The sequence below is a fragment of the Mobula hypostoma genome, chromosome 13, assembly GCF_963921235.1.
Source record: "Mobula hypostoma chromosome 13, sMobHyp1.1, whole genome shotgun sequence".
Lineage (NCBI taxonomy): Eukaryota > Metazoa > Chordata > Chondrichthyes > Myliobatiformes > Myliobatidae > Mobula > Mobula hypostoma.
The window spans coordinates 53,063,594-53,085,132 of record NC_086109.1 but is presented as its reverse complement, the minus strand read 5'-3'; the positions used below and the strand labels follow the sequence as shown (position 1 = coordinate 53,085,132).

The 21,539-nt window shown below is 40.2% G+C and overlaps 1 protein-coding gene across 4 annotated transcripts in view; it reads right to left on the bottom strand.

Annotated features, from left to right (window-relative positions):
• The window catches only part of LOC134355592 (protein unc-13 homolog A-like), a 1,022,883-nt gene that overhangs the window by 278,339 nt on the left and 723,005 nt on the right, over positions 1-21,539 (bottom strand). For all 4 annotated transcript variants that reach the window (XM_063065696.1, XM_063065695.1, XM_063065693.1 and 1 more), the window contains 2 exons: positions 18,257-18,372; positions 16,885-17,048 (listed from right to left, as the gene is read on the bottom strand). In XM_063065696.1, the coding sequence (XP_062921766.1) occupies positions 16,885-17,048; positions 18,257-18,372 (280 nt within the window). The remainder of the gene's footprint in view (positions 1-16,884; positions 17,049-18,256; positions 18,373-21,539) is intronic.

Here is a 21,539-nt window from a genome sequence, read left to right as displayed (position 1 = left end):
GGGTCTCATCATCGGCTAGTCCTGGGGTTGATACTGATGATCAATCAGAGGTCCGAAGATCAAGGCTTGATGGCTGAAGCCCACAGAATTCTCTGGAGAAGTCAGAGATCTGTTGTCCGTGAGTCCGCAGGAAGCCTGTTAGCCTGTCCTGGGGTTGGAAGACTGTGTGTGTGAGTGGTTGGAAGGAAAGGGGCTTATTTTGCTGTTATTGCTTTTTTGTTGTTGTTCTGCTGAGCATTGTGGGCATGCCATGTTGGTGCTGGAATGTTTGTGGGATACCCCCAGCACATCCTTAGATTGTGCAGGTTGTCAGCACAAATGACATGTTTCACTGCATGTTTCGGTGTGCACTGATATATAAATGAATCCTAATCTGAATCTCAGCCTCCTACAACCAAGTCAATATTGGATCTAATTAGGTAACACCCTTTGGATTCCATGTAACCTAATTTTCTGAAAGAGTCCTCCACATGGGACCTTGTAAAATGATTTCCCTACTATTGATGAAAGACTCACTGACTTCTAGTTTCCTGGTTTATCTATGCTGCCCAATTTAAACAAAAGGACAACATTTGCATCTTCCAGGTCACCTGTGGCTAATGAAGATGTAAATATCTCTGTCAGAGCCCCAGCAATCATTTCCCTTGCTTCCTTCAACCCCAGGACATCCTAAAGTAGATCACATCAGGCACTGGGATGTATGTACTCTGACTTTAACATTTCGTCCTTCATGACACAAGAATTTCCCAGAATATTCGTGCACAATTCATTATCTCTCCAGCCCCTACATCCTTAATGATGAAGGATTCCAGCCCAAAATGCAATTTCTTTCCCCCTTACAGATGCTGCTTGACCTGCAGAGTTCTACCAGCAGATCATTTGTTGCTCCTAGTGAGTAGCAATGAGAAATATTGCCTGGCTCCACACATAGATTTGGCCTTTGGTTGTCTTGCTGACATCGTCCAGAAGGGGTAGTAAATCTTCATTCAGTGTGACCATAAGTTTCTAAACAGCAGCATAATTTATCTGCCTGATGCATATGACCACCAGACTCTGTTTGCAATGATGACTAACTGAATTAAGTTTATTGTATTGCAATGTGTACTGACATGCCCCTATCATCTGTAGAACTTCATAGAACAAATTTCTACTGCGATAGCACTTGCTTTGCTGTCAATAGCATCTGCTTAAACTTGCAGGAATAAATACCTTGACTGATTATTGAGCAGTCTGCAGTAGTATCAATTTGTGTGTTTCTGATTGTTAATCAACATCTTTATCTGAAAATTGGTTGTTGTCTTTACAGCTTACAACATACTGTATACAGTACTTCAAATTCCTTATTGGATGAATGAACTTACAAACTATGAAGAATTTTCCATTTTAATTTCTTATTGCTACCAAAACTGCCTTTATTGCTCTTCTTAGTCACAGAATTGTAAGTTGCTGAAATGTAACTAGTCCTGCTCTGCATTATTCTGAAAAGCCACAAGAAATTCTGTAGCTGCTGGAAATCTTGAGCAACACACACAAGATGCTGGAGGAACTCAGCAAATCAGGCAGCCTCCATGGAGGGAAATAAATAATCAATGTTTTGGGCCAAGACTCTTCATCAGGCCTATTGCCTGAACTGGTCTTACTTGTACACCTCAGATTCCATTTCACAGCCTTGGACTTTGATAGACTCTAATGTGAACTGCAACTACATCGATCTCATTTTGATGGATGAAATTCTTAAGTATTTATGTATATCATTTTGAGCGACAATAATTTTACATGGCCGCAAACACAAGAGATTCTGCAAATGCTGGAAATCCAGAGTAACACATACAAAATACTTGAGGAACTCAGCAGGTCAGGCAGCATCTATGGAGAGGAATAAACAGTCAACCTTGTGAAGCGAGACCATTCACCACAACTTGGAACATTAAACATTAGGTTTTGTGTGCTCTGTAGCTATGTATGAGTGGATGAACTAAAAGGCGCAAACATTACAATGCAAAGTAATTTCTTGAAACAACATACTTAATAATCACATCCCAACTCTAGCTCACTATTCTAAACATAAAGCTTTCATTTGTATCACATGAGTTTGAATTAAAGTTATCTTTACTGAATTCCCACCATTTTCTCTTTGCTGAGGACATTTTCCTTCATCTCCCATTTAATAATGATTGATGTACATTGCTGACTTATTGACTGCTCTGCTCATCCTTTATAGGCCTTAGTCAACTCTTCCTTCAGGTCACTTTTATTCAAAAGAAAACAAACAGATCAGTTACTTCCTCCTCATAACTAAAATTACTCTATTCTAATACCATCCTCATGAATCCCTGTGTTATCTCATGCAGAAAGTTATAGAATATAGGACTTGGGAATGTAATTTCTCCAAAAGTAGCGTCAAAAGCAGATATGGTTGTGGAGAAAGCCTTTGGTACATTTGCTTTCATTAGTCAGGGCAATGAATATAAGAGTTGAAGCAACAGGGAGAAAATTCATTGAGTGCACTGAGGATGAAAGACCAGAATGTGAAGTTAAACATTTTGTGCACCAAGTTAAGTTTTCCTGGATTGGTTGATCAAGGGTTTAGACAGAGACATTTCAAAAACATATGCAAATATATTCTAAATTAAATATTTAAATACAATTAAAAACCTTAAATGCTAACAAATAATTAAAAATATTTTGCAGATGGATAAATACATTGGATAATTATTTTTTGGCTGTTTGCCAGCTCGTCTGAGGGTAACACTGAGGAGTCAGATGTGAAGTGTCTCTCTTTAGTAAGTCAATATACCATAGCAGGATTTAATGGAGAATCTAGAGGAGGAGCTAGATATCAGGGATGTTGGTGACTGACCTTCAGCTCATCCTAGACTTGTTTATGTGATTCAGCAGGCAGGGAAATATAAAATGAGGGGTGAGTGAACATATGACAAGCAGGAGTTCCCCACTAAATAGATAAATGTCAATTAGTTTTCTTCTATCTACTATGCTCATTCAGCAATGTTGAAGCATTGACACAAAATTGCAAAGGTGATGACAGTTTGTGATTATAAGAGAAAAGGATTGCTAAACCAAGAACACCAATACATCTTCAAAACTATCAAATTTAACTTTCAATCACATATAACTCATTAGAAAAAGAATTAAAGGCATAATAGTCCTTGTTTGTAATGCAACTTAAAATGAATAGATAGAATCACTCTAAATTAAGTTCAGACCCCAATATTTTTCAAGGTTCTTAATAAGATCTTGCAAATTGTACCAATGATCTGAATTACTAACCAACAAAAATTCAAAAGACCGGATACTTCCTTTCACTCTTAACTACTGTTAATAGGAGTAAAAATTCTCAGTTTCCAAATTTTCACCGGAGTACAATGCAAAAGTTATACCTTCCGGGCATTCAAATCCAATCAATTAAGATATATTGTAACACTTGGATAACTGTGAATGTGACTCAGACATCATTAAATTCCCTTTACTCCTTGCTCAAAAATAATTAAATTTAGTAGCAAGACACTTCACAGCAATATTTAACTTGAAGAATATTTTGAGGCAGCTGATTCATAGAAACATAGAAACATAGAAAATAGGTGCAGGAGTAGGCCATTCGGCCCTTCGAGCCTGCACCGCCATTTATTATGATCATGGCTGATCATCCAACTCAGAACCCAGCCTTCCCTCCATACCCCCTGACCCCTGTAGCCACAAGGGCCATATCTAACTTCCTCTTAAACACAGCCAATGAACCGGCCTCAACAGTTTGCTGTGGCAGAGAATTCCACAGATTCACCACTCTCTGTGTGAAGAAGTTTTTCCTAATCTCGGTCCTAAAAGGCTTCCCCTCTATCCTCAAACTGTGACCCCTCGTTCTGGACCTCCCCAACATCGGGAACAATCTTCCCGCATCTAGCCTGTCCAATCCCTTTAGGATCTTATACGTTTCAATCAGATCCCCCCTCAATCTTCTAAATTCCAACGAGTACAAGCCCAGTTCATCCAGTCTTTCTTCATATGAAAGACCTGCCATCCCAGGAATCAATCTGGTGAACCTTCTTTGTACTCCCTCTATGGCAAAGATGTCTTTCCTCAGATTAGGGGACCAAAACTGCACACAATACTCCAGGTGTGGTCTCACCAAGGCCTTGTACAACTGCAGTAGTACCTCCCTGCTCCTGTACTCGAATCCTCTCGCTATAAATGCCAGCATACCGTTCGCCTTTTTCACCGCCTGCTGTACCTGCATGCCCACTTTCAATGACTGGTGTATAATGACACCCAGGTCTCGTTGCACCTCCCCTTTTCCTAATCGGCCACCATTCAGATAATAATCTGTTTTCCTATTTTTGCCACCAAAGTGGATAACTTCACATTTATCCACATTAAATTGCATCTGCCATGAGTTTGCCCACTCACCCAACCTAACCAAGTCACCCTGCATCCTCTTAGCATCCTCCTCACTGCTAACACTGCCACCCAGCTTCGTGTCATCCGCAAACTTGGAGATGCTGCATTTAATTCCCTCATCCAAGTCATTAATATATATTGTAAACAACTGGGGTCCCAGCACTGAGCCTTTTTACTAACTGGGAATAGTCCTATGTGGAAGGAAGTTGAGTGAGGGCCTGGTGGGTGGTGTGGATAAGGTTTGAATTGCGGGGAAGAGGGAAAGGAATGCTGGATAATTTAACTTCACCTTGGTGTCATGCAGGAAACAAGACATTTCATTAAGATTAGCAGAATCTCCCAGAAACTGAAAATAGCTATATTTTAATTATTGAGTCCAGAGGAACCTGAATAAACATAGTCTGAGATCAAGAGTGGCAACATGCTCTCAGAGACCCAAATCAACTCCGTTACTCCACATCAAATTCCCATTTTGGGCATGGACTGGAACATAGTTCCAGTGACACAAATGATCACTGATTACTCAGTGAATGCCAGCAAGCTATCTCACAACAAACCAAACCTGGACTGTAGTGATGCATGTTCTCCAGGAGCTGTGACTGAAGAAAGCAGCTGAACAGAGAGGAATTCTAACATCCTGGATAGACTCAACTATTTTTGTGAAAACTGCCCTAGTTCACTAATACCTTCTAAATTGGCCCAATAAAGACTTGCACATAGACTACAGCAGTTCAAGTAATGGAACACCATCACCTTCTCAGTGGGATGCAAAATTACTTAAGTCTTCTGGAAAGACGTAGCAAACAGCAGTGACACGGCAGGTACCCTTCAGAGCTTCAGAGACCCAAGTTCGATCCTGACCTCTGGTGCTGTCTGTATGGAGTTTATCACTTTCTCTGTCACCATGTGGGTTACCTCTGGTTTCCTGCAACGTCCCACAGACTTGGGATAGGTTAGACCACAAGACCATAAGACAAAGTAGCAGAATTAAGCCATTCAGCCCATCGAGCCTGCTCCGCCATTCTATCACAGCTGATACCAGATCCCATTCAATCCCATAGATCTGCCTTCTCGCCACAACCTTTGATGCCATGACCAATCAGGAAACAATCACTTTTCACTTTAAATATACCTACAGTCTTGGTCTCTACAGCTGTCTGTGGCAGAATATTCCACAGATTCACTACTCTCTGGCTAAAAAAATTCCTCATTACCTCTGTTCTAAAGCATTGCCCCTGAATTTTGAGGGAGTGCCCTCTAGTTCTGGACACTACCACCATAGGAAACATCCCCTCCACATCTACCTTATCTAGTCCTTACAATATTCGGTAGGTTTCAATGAGATACACCCCTGCATTCTTCTAAATTCCAGTGAGTACAGGTGCAAATATGCCAAATTCTCCTCATATGTTAACCCCTTTGTTCCTGGAATAATCCTTGTGAACTTCCTCTGGACTCTCTCCAATGACAACACATCCTTTCTGAGATATGGGGCCCAAAACTGTTAACAATACTCCAAGTGTAGCTTGACTAGTCCCTTATAAAGCTTCAGCATTACCTCTTTGCTTTTACATTCTATTCCCCTTGAAATAAATGCCAACAATTCATTTGCCTTCTTTACCACAGACTCAACCTGTAAATTAACCTTCTGGGAGTTTTGCATGAGGACTCCCAAGTCCCTTCGCACCACTGATGCTTGAATTTCCTCCCCATTTAGATAACAGTCTGCACTTTTGTTCCTTTTACCAAAGTGTAATATCATATATTTCCTATCTGCCACTTTTTTGCCCATTCTTCCAATTTGTCTGTACTTCTGCAATCACATTGCTTCCTCAGCACGACTTACCCCTCCACCTATCTTTGTATCATCCACAAACTTTGCCACAGAGCCATCAACTCCATTATCTAAATCATTGACAAACAATGTGAAAAGTAGCAGTCCCAATACTGACCCTTGAGGAACATCACTAGTCACTGCAGCCAAACAGAAAACACTCCCTTTATTCACACTTGCTGCCTCCTGGCTGTCGGCCATTTCTCTATCCATGCCAGTATCTTTTCTTTAATGCCATAGGATTTTATCTTGTTAAGCAACCTCATGTGTGACACCTTATTAAGTGTGTTCTGAAAATCCAAGTAAATGACATCCACTGCCTCTCCTTTGTCCACCAGGCTTGTTACTACCTCGAAGAATTCTAACAGATTTGTCAAGCAAGATTTGCTTTACAGAAACCAGACTGACTTTTACTTATTTTATCATTAGTCACCAAATATGCTGAAAACTCATCCTTCATAATGGATTTCGACACTTTCCCAAGCACTGAGGTTAGGCTAACTGGCCTATAATTTCCTCTCTTTTGCCTTCTTCCCTTCTTAAAGAGTGGAGTGACATTTGCAATCTTCCATTCCTCTGGAGCTATGCCAGAATCAAGTGATTATTGAAAGATCATAACCAATGCCAAACAAGAGAAAATGTGCAGATGCTGGAAATCTGAGCAACACACACAAAATGCTGGTAGAGCTCAGCAGGCCAGGTAGCATCTACTGAAAAAAGTACAGTCGGCGTTTCAGCCCAAAACTATTTGGAAGCCCATACAGTCAGCCCTCCGTATCTGTGGGCTCTGCATCCACGGATTCAACCAACCGCGGATTGGGATTGAATCCGTGGGGGGGTCACGGAACCAAACCCCCGCAAATATGGAGGACCAACTGTATATGGTTAATTAACTTCTGTAAAATTTCCCTCACGTGTAGGTGGGTAGAATCTCAGCGAAGTTGATGTGAAATGTCAGGGGAATAAAATCGGGGAGAATGATTAGTGTAGATGAGTATTTAATGTTGGCATAGATACATTGGACAGTATCTCCTTATGGTTCCATGCAAACAGGCCCTTCAATGCACCATCTTTGCTGACCATCAAATACCCTTTTACGCTAATCCTGCAATAATCCCACTTTTTAAACTCCACCTGTATTCTCATTAACTCCTCCTAGAATCTACCAGCCACCTAACAGTAAGGGCGACTTACAGCGACCGAACCAATAGTTCTTGGGGATGTGGGAGGAAACTCATAGTCAGAGGGAGAACATGCAAACTCCATACAGATAGCACCATACATTGGAATTAGAAACATAGAAAACCTACAGCACAATACAGGCCCTTCAGCCCACAATGCTGTGCTGAACACGTACTTACTTTAGAAATTACCTAGGGTTACCCATAGCCCTCTATTTTTCTAAGCTTCATGTACCTATCCAGAAGTCTCTTAAAAGACCCTATCGAATCCGCCTCCACCACCGTCGCTGGCAGCTCATTCCACGCACTCACCACCTCTGTGTAAAAAACTTACCCCTGACATCTCCACTATACCTACTTCCAAGCACCTTAAAAGAGTGCCCTCTCATGCTAGCCATTTCAACCCTAGGAAAAAGCCTCTGTCTATCCACATGAGCAATGCCTCTCATCATCTTATACACCTCTATCAGGTCATTTCTCATCCTCTGTCGCTCCAAGGAGAAAAGGCCAAATTCACTAAACCTATTCTCATAAGACATGCTCCCCAATCCAGGCAACGTCCTTGTAAATCTCCTCTGCATCCCTTCTATAGTTTCCACATCCTTCCTGTAGTGAGGTGGCCAGAACTGAGCACAGTACTCCAAGTGGGTTCTGACAGAGTCTTATAAAGCTGTAATATTACCTCTTGGCTTTTAAACTCAATTCCATGGTTGATGAAGGCCAATGCACTGTATGACAGAGTCAACCCGTGCAGCAGCTTTAACTGTCCTATGAACCCGGACCCCAAGATCCCTCTGAACCTCCACAATGCCAAAAGTCTTACCATTAATACTATATTCTGTCATCATATTTGACCAAAATGAACCACCTCACACTTATCTGGGTTGAACTCCATCTGCCAAGTTATCTGGGGCTGTGAGTCATTGGTTCCACTGGACTGTCAGAGCCCCAGCAATCTTTTCCATTGCTTCCCACAGCATCCAAGCATATAGTTCATCAGGCCCTGGGGATTAAGCAATCTTTATTAACAGGAACACATATAATAGCTCAGATTTTTTAATCCTTATGTATTCCAGCATTTCATTCTTCCCAGAAAAATCGCCAAAATCACCAACCATACCTTTCTCCTTGATAAATAAGTATCAATTTAAACAACCTGCCATGACCTGGTTCCATGCACAGACATCCTATAGGGCCTGCTTTTGCAGTCACTGTGATTATAAGATTAGTCTGAACCCAGAACGTATAGCAATACAACCCAGGAAGAGGCACCTGGTCCACAGTGTTGTGCTGAACCAAATTAATAGGCAATCAAATAGCCAACTAAACTAATCTCTTCTGCCAACACAATATTCAAACCCTTCCAATCCCTCACATTGAATGTGCCTATCTAAATTTCTCTTGTAAGTCTCTAATGTATCTGTCTCTACCACCATCCTAAGCAGCACATTTCAGGCACCCACCACTCTCTGTGTAAAAAATTTGCCCCTCATACCTCCTTTAAAATTACCCACCTCACCTTAATGGATGTCCTCTGGTATTATACATTTCAAACCCTGGAAGAAAGATACTGTCTACTCTATGCTTCTTATAATATCTTAAACCTCTATTAGATCTCCTCTCAGCCTCTGTTGCTCCAGAAAAAACAACCCAAGTTTATCCAGCCTCTCATTATAGCACATGCTCTCTAATCCAGACGGCATCCTGGTAAACCTCTTCTGCACTCTCTCCAAAACCTCAACATCTGTCCTATAACAGGGCAACTAGAACTGTATACAATACACCACCAGATGCAGCCTAACTAGAGCTTTATAAAGCTGCAACATAACTGCCTGATTTTTGAACTCAATGCCTCAACTCATAAAGGCAAGCATGCCACATACCTTCTTAACCACCCTATCACCCTGCGTAGCCACTTTAGGGAGCTATGTACTTGGACCCCAAGATCCCTCTGCTCATCAACACCATTAAGGGTCTTGCCTTTAACAGTGTACTGTCTCTACATTTGACTGACCTAGGTACAACATTTCACACGCGGCTGGGTTAAAATCTATCAGCCATTTCTCCGCCAATATCTGCAACTGATCTATATCCTGATGTATCCTTTAGCAGGCTTTTACGGTCTCCAAAACACCAGTCTTCATATCATCTGCAAAGATACTAACATACCCATTTACTACATTTTCATCCAGTCACATATATACAGTAAATCATAAACAGCAGAGGTCCCAGTACAGATCCCTGTGGAATACCACTAATCACAGGCCTCCAACTGGAATAAAGTCCCTTCGATCCCCTCTGTCTTCTATGTGCAAGCCAGTTCTCAATACAAATGACCGGTTCACCATGGATCCCATGTATCTTAATTTTCTGGATGAATCTCCCATGAGTGACCTTGTCAAACAGAAAATTAAACTTCAAAGTTCAAAGAAATTTATTATCGAAGTACATATATCTCACGTGTATGGCACATGACCAAGTGGTTAGGACATTGGGCTCACGATCTGAAGGTCGTGGGTTCGAGTCTTGGCCAAGGCAGCATGTTGTGTCTTTGAGCAAGGCACTTAACCACACACTGCTCCAGTCCACCCAGCTGAAAATGGGTACCGGCAAAATGCTGGGGGTTAACCTCACGATAGACTGGCGTCCTATCCGGGGGGGGGGGGGGGTCTCATACTCTCAATCGCTTCACGCCACAGAAACCAGCATAAGCAACGGCCTGATGGGCCACAAGGCTCAGGACAGACTTTAAGTTTAACATATATCTCACCATATATGACCCTGAATGAATCTTGGGGGCTTGCTCAATAACCATAATAGAATCAATGAAAGACAGCACCAACTTGTGCATTCAACCAGTGTGAAAAAGACAATAAATTGTGCAAATACAAAAAGAAAGGAATAATAATGATAAATAAATACAGAATAAATATTGAGATGAGAGGAAGAGTATGGATTGATTGATTGATTGATTGATTGATTTATTTATTTCTGTATTTGCACAGGTGGGTGTGCAAAATTCTACAAAAAGTAGTAGATATGTCCCAGCCCATCACAGGTAAATCCCTCCCCACCATTTTGCACATATACAGGGAGTGTTTTGCAGGAAAGCAGCATCCATTATCAGGGTTATCCAGCTCCCAGGTCATGTTCTCTTCTCACTGCTGCCATCAGGAAGAAGGCACAGGAGCCTCAGGACCCATACCACCAGGCTCAGGAAGAGTTAATACCTCTGAACCATCAAGCTCTTGAACCAAAGGGGATAATTTCATACAATTTCACTTGCAACATCACTGAAATGTCCTCACAACTTATGGACTCACTCAATAAGAGTCACAGAAAAGTACAGCACAGAAAGAGAACCTCTGGCCCATCTAGTCCATACTGAAGCCATTTAAACCACCTATTCCCATCGGCCTGCACCCGCCATATTCCTACTAATCATGTAACTATCCAGACTTCTCTTAAATTTTGAAATTGAGCTCGCATGTACCTCTTGTGCTGCCAACTCTTTCCACACTCTCACGACCCTCTGAGTGAAAAAGTTTTCCTCCTGTTCCCCTTAGACTTCTCACCTTTCACCCTTAACCCATAACCTCTGGTTGTAATCCCACCTAACCATAGTGGAAAAAGCCTGCTTGCATTTACCCTATCTAGAGTATACACCTCATAACTTTGTATACCTTGATCAAATCTCCTCTCAGTCTTCTACAATCTAAAGAATACAATCCTAATTTATTGAATCTTTTCTTAAAACTCAGGTTCTCCAGACTCAGCAACACCCTTGTAAATTTTCTCTCCATTCTTTCAACCTTGCTTACATCTTCCCTGTAGGCAGGTGACCAAAACTGTATACAATACTCCAAATTAGGCCTCACCAATGTCTTATACAACTACAACATAACATCCCATCTTCTGTACTCAGTATACTGATTTATGAAGGTCAACGTGACAAAAACTTCCTTTACAACCTTATCAACTGTAATGCCACTTTCAACAAATTATGGACCTGTATTCCGAGATCCCTTTGTTCTACCATGCTCCTGAGTGCCCTTCCGTTTACTGTATAAGACTTATCTTGGTTAGTCCTACCAAAGTGCAAAACTTTGCTTAGAAAAATAGAGGGCTTTGCGCTAGGGCAATTCTAGGCAGTTTCTAGAGTAGGTTTACATGGTTGGCACAACATTGCGGGCCAAAGGGCCTACAATGTGCAGTAGATTTCTATGTCCTATGTTTGCTCTTGTCTGTATTAAATTCTATCTGCCATTTTTCAGAACATTTTTCCAGCTGATGCAGATTTCTCTGCAATCTATTATAGCCTTCCTCAGTGACCACTACACCCCCAATCTTGGTGTTATCCATAAATTTCCTGATCCATGCGGGACCTTGTCAAATGCCTTATTAATGTCCATGTAGACAACATCCACAGCCTTGTTTTCATCAGCTTTCCTGGTAACTTCCTCAAAAAACTCTATAAAATTGGTTTGACATGACATATCACACATGAGTCTATGGTGACTATCCTTAATCAGTCCATATCTATCCAAATACTGATGTATGCGGACCCTTAAAATACCTTACAATAACGTTCCCCTAACTGATGTAAGGCTCACCGCTCTATAATTTCCTGGTTTCTGTTTAGAGTCTTTTTTAAACAGCGGAACAGCATTGGCTATTTAGTACCTCTCCTGTCACTAAGGATGTTTTAAATATCTCTGCTAGGGGTCCTAGCAATTTCTGCACTTACCTCCCAGAAAGTTTGAGGGAACACCTTGTCAGACCAGGGAGATTTATTCACCCTGATCTGTCTCAGGGTAGCAAACACCTCCTCCTCTGTAATCTCTGTAATCAACAATGAAGTTGATGCCGCTTTGCCTCACTCCTATAGCCTCTGTATATGTCTCCTGAGTAAATACAGATGCAAGCTATTTACTTAAGATCTCCCCCATCTGTTTTGGCTCCACACATGGATTACCATTCTGGTCTTCCAGAGAACCAATGTTGTTCCTTGTAATCCTTTAGCTCTTGACATATCTGTAGAATCTTCTTGGATTCTCCTTCACCTTTTCTGCTGGAACAACTTCTGCCTTCTTTTAGTCTTCTTGATTTCACTTTTAAATGTTCTCTTGCATTTCTTGTACTCCTCAGCAACTCATTTGGTCCCTACTTGCCTATACCTGTTATGTATCATCCTCCTTTCTTTTACCCACGGCCTCAATATCTCTTGAAAAACAAGATTCCTTACACTTGTTACCTTTACCTTTTATTCTGACAGGGACATACAAGCTTTGTGCTTTTGAAATTTTGTGTTTGAAGGCCTCCCACTTTCCAAGTACACTTTTGCCAGAATGCAGCCTATCCTAATCCACACATTTCTGATACCACCAAAATTGACCTTTCTCCAATTTAGAATCTCAACCCATGGAGCAGACCTATCCTTTTGCATACTTACTTTGAATCTAATAGCTTGTGGTCACTGGATGAGAAGTGTTCTCCTACATATATGTTTGTCACCTGGCCTGTATTATTCCCTAGCAGATCCAGTATCGCGTGCTCTCTCACTGGGACTTCTATGTACTAATGAAGGAAACTTTTTTGAACACATTCAGCAAACTTTATCTCATCTGGTCCTTTTACAGTATGGGATTCCCATTCAATATGTGGAAAGTTAAAATCACCTAATATAACAACCATATGTTTTTTGCAACAGCCTGCAATCTTTTTACAAGTTTGTTCCTCTAAATCCCTTGGACTGTTGGGTGGTCTGTAATGCAGCCCCATTAATGTCGTCATACCTTTCTTAGGAAGAAAGTGTCTGCAGAAGGACTCTTCATCTCATCTCTCAATATTTATTGCTTGGTTATTTTATTATTATTATTATTATTTATTTCTTCTTGTATTTGCATTTCATTGTCTTTTGCAAACTGGTTGTGCACCCATTTGTTGCAGCCTTTCATTGCTTCTGTTATGGTTATTGGATGTATTGAGAATGTCCGCAAGAAATGAATATCAGGGTTATATATGGTGACATATATGTATTTTGATAATAAACTTATTTTGAACCTTGAACTTCAGCTTCTTACCTAGTTTCCTATATTCTCCCTTCAAGGCCACATCTCTTTTCCCCCCTCCCCCTTCAGAATGCTTTGGACCAGATCTGAGACATCCCTTACCCTGACACCTGGAAGACAACATACCATCTGGATGTCTCTGTCGTGCCCACAGACCCCCTGTCTGCTCCTCTCAGTACTGAATCCCCTAGCGCAATGTGCTCCTCTTTTTTTCTCACTTCCCTTTTGAGCCACAGAGCCAGAGATCTAGTTGCTGTGGCTTTCCCCTGGTGAGTCATTACCCCAACAGTATCCAAAACTGTATACCTGTAATTCAGCCACAGGGATACTCTGAATAGTCCCTTTCCCTCTCCTGTCAGTCACCCAGTTACCTGCCTACTGCAACTTAGGGGTAACTACCTCTCTGTAGATCGTACCTATCTCTTCCTCATTCTCCCGTATGTCATTCGGTTATAGCTCCAGTTCCCTAGCATGGTCAGTAAGGAGCTGCATCCAGCTGCAGCTCACATAGATGTAGTTATCAGGGAGACTGGAGGTCTCCCAGAATTCCCACATCTGACATAAAGAACACTCCACTCATCCTGGACCCATTCTTGCTACACTAGCTATCCACTAATAGACAAAGAAAGTAAGAAACTTACCTTAACCTTTGCCTCTTCATGTTTATACCTCTTAAGCCAAAGTATCAAAACCCACAATTCTAACAGAGGTCCACTGACACAATGGCTGCTCTGGCTAAACCTAACTTCTTTTCATTGGCTTTTACCAATTGCTTAATAAATTGTGATAACTGAAGCCTGCTGAAAAGTCCCAAAAGGCCCCACACACTTTTTAAATCACATACTGATTTACATCAGAAAAAGCAACTGCTCATGATGACAGAAGCCTGCCATAAAGTCATTAAAGGCCCCACTTTTTTTTATAAGTGATATGCATACTAACCTCATGATGACTGAAGCCCACTGAAAAGCTTCTGCTTCTGAAGTTTCTGCTTGTACCAACTCCTTTGGCAGCTACATGTAATGAAACTTGCCTCATAAACCTCCTTTAAACTTTTATCCTTCACCTTAAAGTTATATCCTCTAATATTTGACATTGCTATCTTTGGAAGAAGACTTTTTGACAGTCTAATCTACACTATCTATACCTCTCAATATATCATAAACTTCTATTAGATCTCCCCTCAGCCTCTGACACTGCAGACAAAAACAACCTGAGTTTGTCTCAGTACTTACGGGATGCAGCAGAACTCTGTGAACCAATGCATCCAAGAGCACTGCTCCTCACAGGCAGATATGTCCCTTACGATTCTAACAGTAAAGGTCTGGTAGCTAGAACCCTTCTTCCTGTCTTTGAAAAGAGTCTCCACATCCTGTTTGTCGAGTTCACCAGGATGCTGCCTGGACTAAAATTTATGAGTCATAAGGAGAGTTGGGTCAAACTTGGGTTCTTTTGTCTGGAATGTCAGAGACTGAGAGGAGACTTGATAGATGCTTTATAAATTTATGAAAGGCATACATAGGACGGACAGAATGTTTTTTTTTCTCAGGGTATAAAAGTCAAATCGTAAAGTACATGGATCTAAGATGGGGGGGGGGGTAAATTTTAAAAGATTTGAGGCAGAACAAGTTTTTTTCATACAGAGTATGGTGGGTACCAGGAACAGCCTGTCAGGGACTTTGGTGAAAGCATGTATAATAGTGTCATTTTAGAGGTTTAAAGGGAATGGAGGAACATGGATTATGTGTGATTTACGTTAATTTGGCAATGTGTTCAGTGCAGATATAGTGGATTAAATGGCCTGTTTTATGTTCTATATTGCACTGCCAGTGAGGGCCCTTAGCCTTCATAATTCCATTTACTTAAAGGCAGCAGTACATTTTACTAAATAGTTAAAGATACAGAAGTCACTCTACACAATTATTAAGTTTAAATTTGATGCTGCATTCTAATATGGGTTTCTTGATCCTTTTAGATATTTATTGACATCTGAAGAAATTCACCAGGATTTCACAACTGATGCAGTAGAAAACTAGTTGCAGCAATGACATTAGTCAGGTGTCATGGACTGGATTATCCTGTTGGCTAACAAAAATTTCAGACAGAGCAGCTGGCCATCTGCATCCTGCAGACTAGCCAATCCTTGACTTCCACATCTCTGCTAAGTGCTACTTGACTTTCTATTCCACGCTGAATCAGTCCTGTGCCCATCAGAAGCTCCATAGCTGTGCCTAGTGCCACTGTCAGGGTTATGTCCATGTCATTACCATATTCAATCTATCCCCATGAGGGACCTTGACAAGGTAGTTTGGATCTGAGACCTCAGGAGACCTTAACGTGATGCAGATTGTTGACTGTTCCACCTGATGGGATAGCTGTCACCTTGGAAGCTGGGAATGTTTCAGTGCCTGGGACTGAAGAAGTATGACCAAAGGAACAGTTATAGAGTGCTACAGCACAGCTACAAGCCATCAGCCAATCACTTACACTAATCTCATTTTTTTTTACTCTTTGAACATTCATATCAATTCCTCCCAGATGTTACCAATCACCTGCACACTAGGAGTGATTGACAGTGGCCAATTACTTATGCATTTATTTAGGATATAGAAAGAAAGTGAAATAACCACAGGAATCTGACACGGTCACAGGGAGAATGTGCAAACAGCACCAGAGATCAGATTGAATCGAAGTCTTTACAACTGTGACATCAGAGTGAGGAAGGGTTGATGCTGAAGTCTGAGCTGTAAGCCAAATGAAACACAATCCAGAAAAATACACACAAACGTAAAAAATTGGGTTAACATAACTTCCAGAGAAAAACATGCCACATTCAAATTCCATTGCATTGAAACATTCGTCTTGGGGAAGCTATTCATTTTCCTGCAGCAACTGTAATAATAATAATTAGGCTCTAGTTTTAAAATTAAACATACATGAAATGTAGACATCACTGGCAATGCCAGCATATTGTCAACCATTCCTGATGGCTTAGAGAAGTTGCTCTGGCTTTTCCTGAGTACAACAGATGTCCATTTCACTCGGCAACTCAGAGGTGCCCGTTATGGGAAGGAACAATTACCATGTGCAGATCTGACCAGGTAAGGATTCCTACACTGAAGGAGACTCGTATACCTGATGACATTGTGAAACAATCTAGAAACTTCATGGTCACTTATATTGACACCAGCAGTTCATTACTACATTTGTATATTCCCCAATCTAAACTCAAATTCTCAAAGTAAATTTCAGGGTACAAGCTATCACTTTTGGATTATCATTTCAGAAACATAACTACTATACACTGGTTTGAGAAAACTATTTCTTACTGGTCAGAACAGAATTAGGGTCATACATAAGGCAAATAATGCAAATAGGTACTCACGTCATGGCCTGGTAAATTGATTCAACACCATAGCGCATCGCAAATTCATCCACAATTTCCTGAGCATTATCTTCAAAGTACACCTTCCATGCCTCATCTCCTTTCACTTGTGGAATCTTCACAACACCATTATACTTTGTTTCAGTCAAATAACTGAAAAGATTCTGAAGGCAATAAAACTAGTATTAATAACATGAATAGTATTTATAGCTTTTGAAGATAGACGGCACTGGGATTATTTAAATAAAATTATATTCCCATTTTAAAGTAGCAGAAAAAATGTCGATAAAAATAAAAGCAACAAACTTATATGCAAGAAATTGCTAGGTTGGTTGTTAAAAAATCTCTGTTAAGTATCAAAATGTTTGGGAGTAAATAGATAAAAATACAAGTGACATATTCGGCCACAAAATCACACACATAGGTAACAATTTAGGAGTAAAAGGCTCACAGCAGTGTATAATTTTGATAAAAGTAGATTCAATATAATTTAAATTATTGGTCTAGAAATTATAATGTGTTGTACTGATTTTTCCCCCTAACCTATGTTTTTGAAGAAATATTATTTCTAGCATGGAATATGAGATTGACCATTTCTGGGTCAAGCTGCTATTCCAGCTAGTCGACTGGGCATTGACATCTGTGATCTACTCCTGACATGATTTCTGTATCAGTCAAGTGTGGAATTTCTATCCAAGAATTCTGGAGCATTGCAAAGGCAATTAAAACCAGTGATTTAGAGAATAATTGTTGCTGAGCATGTTTGGGACAACAAAGCTCACTGAAGTAAGTAGCATCTTTGCTTTTATCCTTTGGGTACTTTCCTCACCTCCTAAAGTTCTCTAAAACCCTCCGAATCCATACCACTATCTCCCACCCCCACCTCCCAATCCATCCCATTCAGCACCATTCCGCAGTCCTAACTAATCAGCTGAAGCCCAAGATCATATTCACCCCTACATTCTGCCACTTACAAGTTTTCACTCAACCTATCCCCAGATTTGAGTGTGCTTCATAGAACCCATTCAACAATGTTGCACACAGATGCACTCACCCTTTGGGCATTATTTGACTCAATTTAAATTCCCAATTTGATCAACTGTTAGCTGCTGTCTCTCCTCTTCTGAACTCTCTGAGCCCAACATGGGTCTTGGCCAGTGTATTCTCTTGAGTAGAAGCTGAAGTCTTAGTGTGTCACTGCTATAACCACCTAACCAGCTCCTTGGTGGCCATTAGAAGATCATGTCCATTCTATTGCTTTCTTCAGTTGGAAGCAAGAAAGTACATTTGCACTGTGTATAGTCAACAACAAGTAAGTGTTTGAAAACCTGAAAAAATTATATAAATACGCATATTTGCTGTGTTCCCTCACCTCATGTAAGCAGGTGTACTGCACATGATACGGGGCCACTTTTTCTTCACCCTTAATTTCAACGGCAATTTTCATTCTAATTGCACCAGAAACAGCAGATTTGTCCGTTCTCTTCTCTGCGGAAAAGATAGAGTGCATAATTCTCATCTATTGTACAACACAGCAAAATAGCAGAATGCTCATTTGGAGGGTAATGATTTATAAATAGCATGGAATAGCTCTGTACAATTAATGAAGTGACAAAGTTTGATGAAAGCCCTCTTCCAATCACAGATAATCACCAATGCCAATGCTGTAAATTGACTCTTCAAAATAAGTTGTTTCAGAATTCTTACTATATAAATTCAAATTTTATTTCAATAAACTAAAGCATCTAATAGATCTGGAGTAGGAGAGGATGTAGTAAAAGAAACACAGAGCAAGAGACTGGATTCAAAGAGAAGTGACAGAAATTTAAATTTAGTTACTGCCTGTTACGCCGCTGGTGTTTAGGGCAGCAATAGAAACTAAAAGTTAAAAAGAAAATCTGGAAATACAAATTTCATTTCTTATTCCATCTTATGAAACAGGAAAAGGCCATGTGGTTCGCTGAGTTTTTCTGGCTGTTGGACCATTTCCCTGTAACCTATTCTCTCCACTCTGATCACGAACTCCTCTCTGAGTTTCCCAAACCCACCCACATGAAGGGCAATTTACAGTGGCAAACATATCTACCATCATATCTTTAGGATATTGGAAGAAACTAGTGCAGTCGCCATTCCAGGAAGAATGTAAGAAGTCCACGCAAACAGCATCAAAGATCAGGATTGAACCCGGGTATCTGGATTAGTGAGACAGCATTAAATAGGTACTCACATTGGCTCTAATTTATTAAAAAGCTGATTTAGCAATTAATGAACATAACATTCATGTAACTGATTAAATATTGAATTTATGTTCCTTCTCAAATCTTTCTATATTAATTAGTTTAATATAGTTCTCTTTATTTAATTGGTTACAACCTACTTGCCCTCAAACCCAGTTTTCCCCCCTACGCCACCATCAGGTTGCATCTTTTCAGAGCTAATGTTCCTGTAGACTGAAGTAAGTAGAGCTACACTTTTAGGACAGGTGCAGCTGAAGCAACATCATAGAGTGCAGACCTTAGAGAGGTAAAAACTCTGAATTAATACTTTCTGCCTTGAAAACAAGAAAACAGGAGCATGAGTATTCTACTCAGCATCTTCCCCGCCACCCCCAACTCTGTGCTGAATCTCCGTGATCATCAATTCCTGATCATTGAAAAAAAAGACCACCTCATCTTTAAACACCTCGGATGATCCAGCTAACCAACTCCAGATTCACCATCCCTACTAACTATAAGATGTACTTTATCAATGGCTCTTTTCCAACAATGTAACAATAATTTATTCCAGTAAGATCTTTGAAATTCTTTGCTTTTTTTGCCACTGTTTGATTAAATCTCACTTCTATTTCAGCAAGATGATTTTGATTTCTATTAAACCTAGGTATAAGTGCCTGTATTCTCATTGTTCTTCCTCTAACTTTATCCATTCCCCTTTTCAGAACTACTGCCTAATTTGTTTAAATCGAAGTATCATATTCCTGCCTCTCTAGCTACTCTGCTCTGTAGCAGGAAATAACATAACTAAAATAACCGTAAAATAAATATTACTGATAATAAGGGTCATTGTCTAGTGTCTCTTTATCAACCATAGACATGAATTCATTCTAAACATTCTTTGTCCTAATTTACATAGGACTGTATAGGACTCATTAGCATAGGACTGTAATTTGAGATCCAAGAACTGAGTGGGACTGACATGCAGAAATTACCTCTTATAATACAGTGATTTTGAGGATCAGTTTAGCTGGTCTGCAGCCATGCAATCTGTCTCGCAAATGCTCCCACAAGCTGGTCCCTGTTGTGTATTTAATATTTCAGTAACATTTGAGTAATATTGCAAATATTTTGTTTGATTAATATTCTTTGTAATTTAAATACTTAATTATGGCTTATATGTAAAAGTATGTGCGTGGTATACATCATCATCATGTCACTAAGTCACACCACTTTTTACTCCAACATTCACAACCCTTCAAAGCCCAGTGACGTTTCTCATCCTTTCATGGCCTCACCCCTCTTTAATCCTGCTCAGTTGCACAACTCTTCTTGATTGCTGGGTGCATCCATGATTGCAGCCACTCTTACCTTGGCTGCCTTGCTTTCAGATATCATGAATCTCCCTTGTAATACCCTCTTTACACCTCTTTAACTTCCAAGCAACACACACAAAAATGCTGGAGGAACTCAGCAGCCTAGGCAGCATTTATGGAAAGGAGTAACATTTCAGGCTGCGACCCTCGTTCAGAACTGCAGATTTTCCCTTGTTTGCCTTCCAATGTCTTCTTCCTTTTTTAAGACACATCTTAAAATTTACCTCTTTGCCCTGGTGTTAGTCATCTGACTTTATGTTTGCATCCAGATTAGTGTTAAATGTGATTTGGTTCCTATATTATAACCTTGATACATTCCTTTACAATAAAGGCATCATGTACAACAAGTTATGGCTGTTACAGATGTAAACATCTTCCTTCCAGCAGTGAGATGATTTTGTGTACTGCTCAGAGGAATCTAATCCCATTACTGCACAGTTCTGGTTAAATATCAAATTTGTTCCGAGTTCCTTGCGTGCAGGTCAAACACAGAGGTATCTGGCCTCAAATAACTCAAAAATCATATTCTGACCTCATTAGCACAAAATTAATTTGAGATCCAGGAGCTGACTGGGACTGACATGCAGAAATTACCTCTTATAATATTGTGATTTAGAAGATCAGCTTAGCTGGTCTGCAGCCATGCAATCTGTCTCGCAAATGCTCCCACAAGTTGGTCTCTGTTGTGTATTTACTATTTCAGTAACATTTGAGTAATATTGTAAATATTTTGATTGATTAAGATTCTTTGAAGTTTAAATACTTAATTATGACTTATATGTAAAAGTATGTGCATAGTATACATCAGTGGTCCCCAAGCACCGGGCCGTAAAGCATGTGCTACTGGGCCGCGAAGAATCGATATGATTTGGCAATATGAAACGATATGAGTCAGCTGCACCTTTCCTCAGTCCCTGTTACGCACTGTTGAACTTGAAATAACCTACCAAATCATACCAAATAACACATAAAACCTAAAATAACACTAACATATAGTAAAAGGAGGAATGATATGATGATTACACAGCCTACATAAAGTAGAAATAATGTATGTAACAGTGTAGTT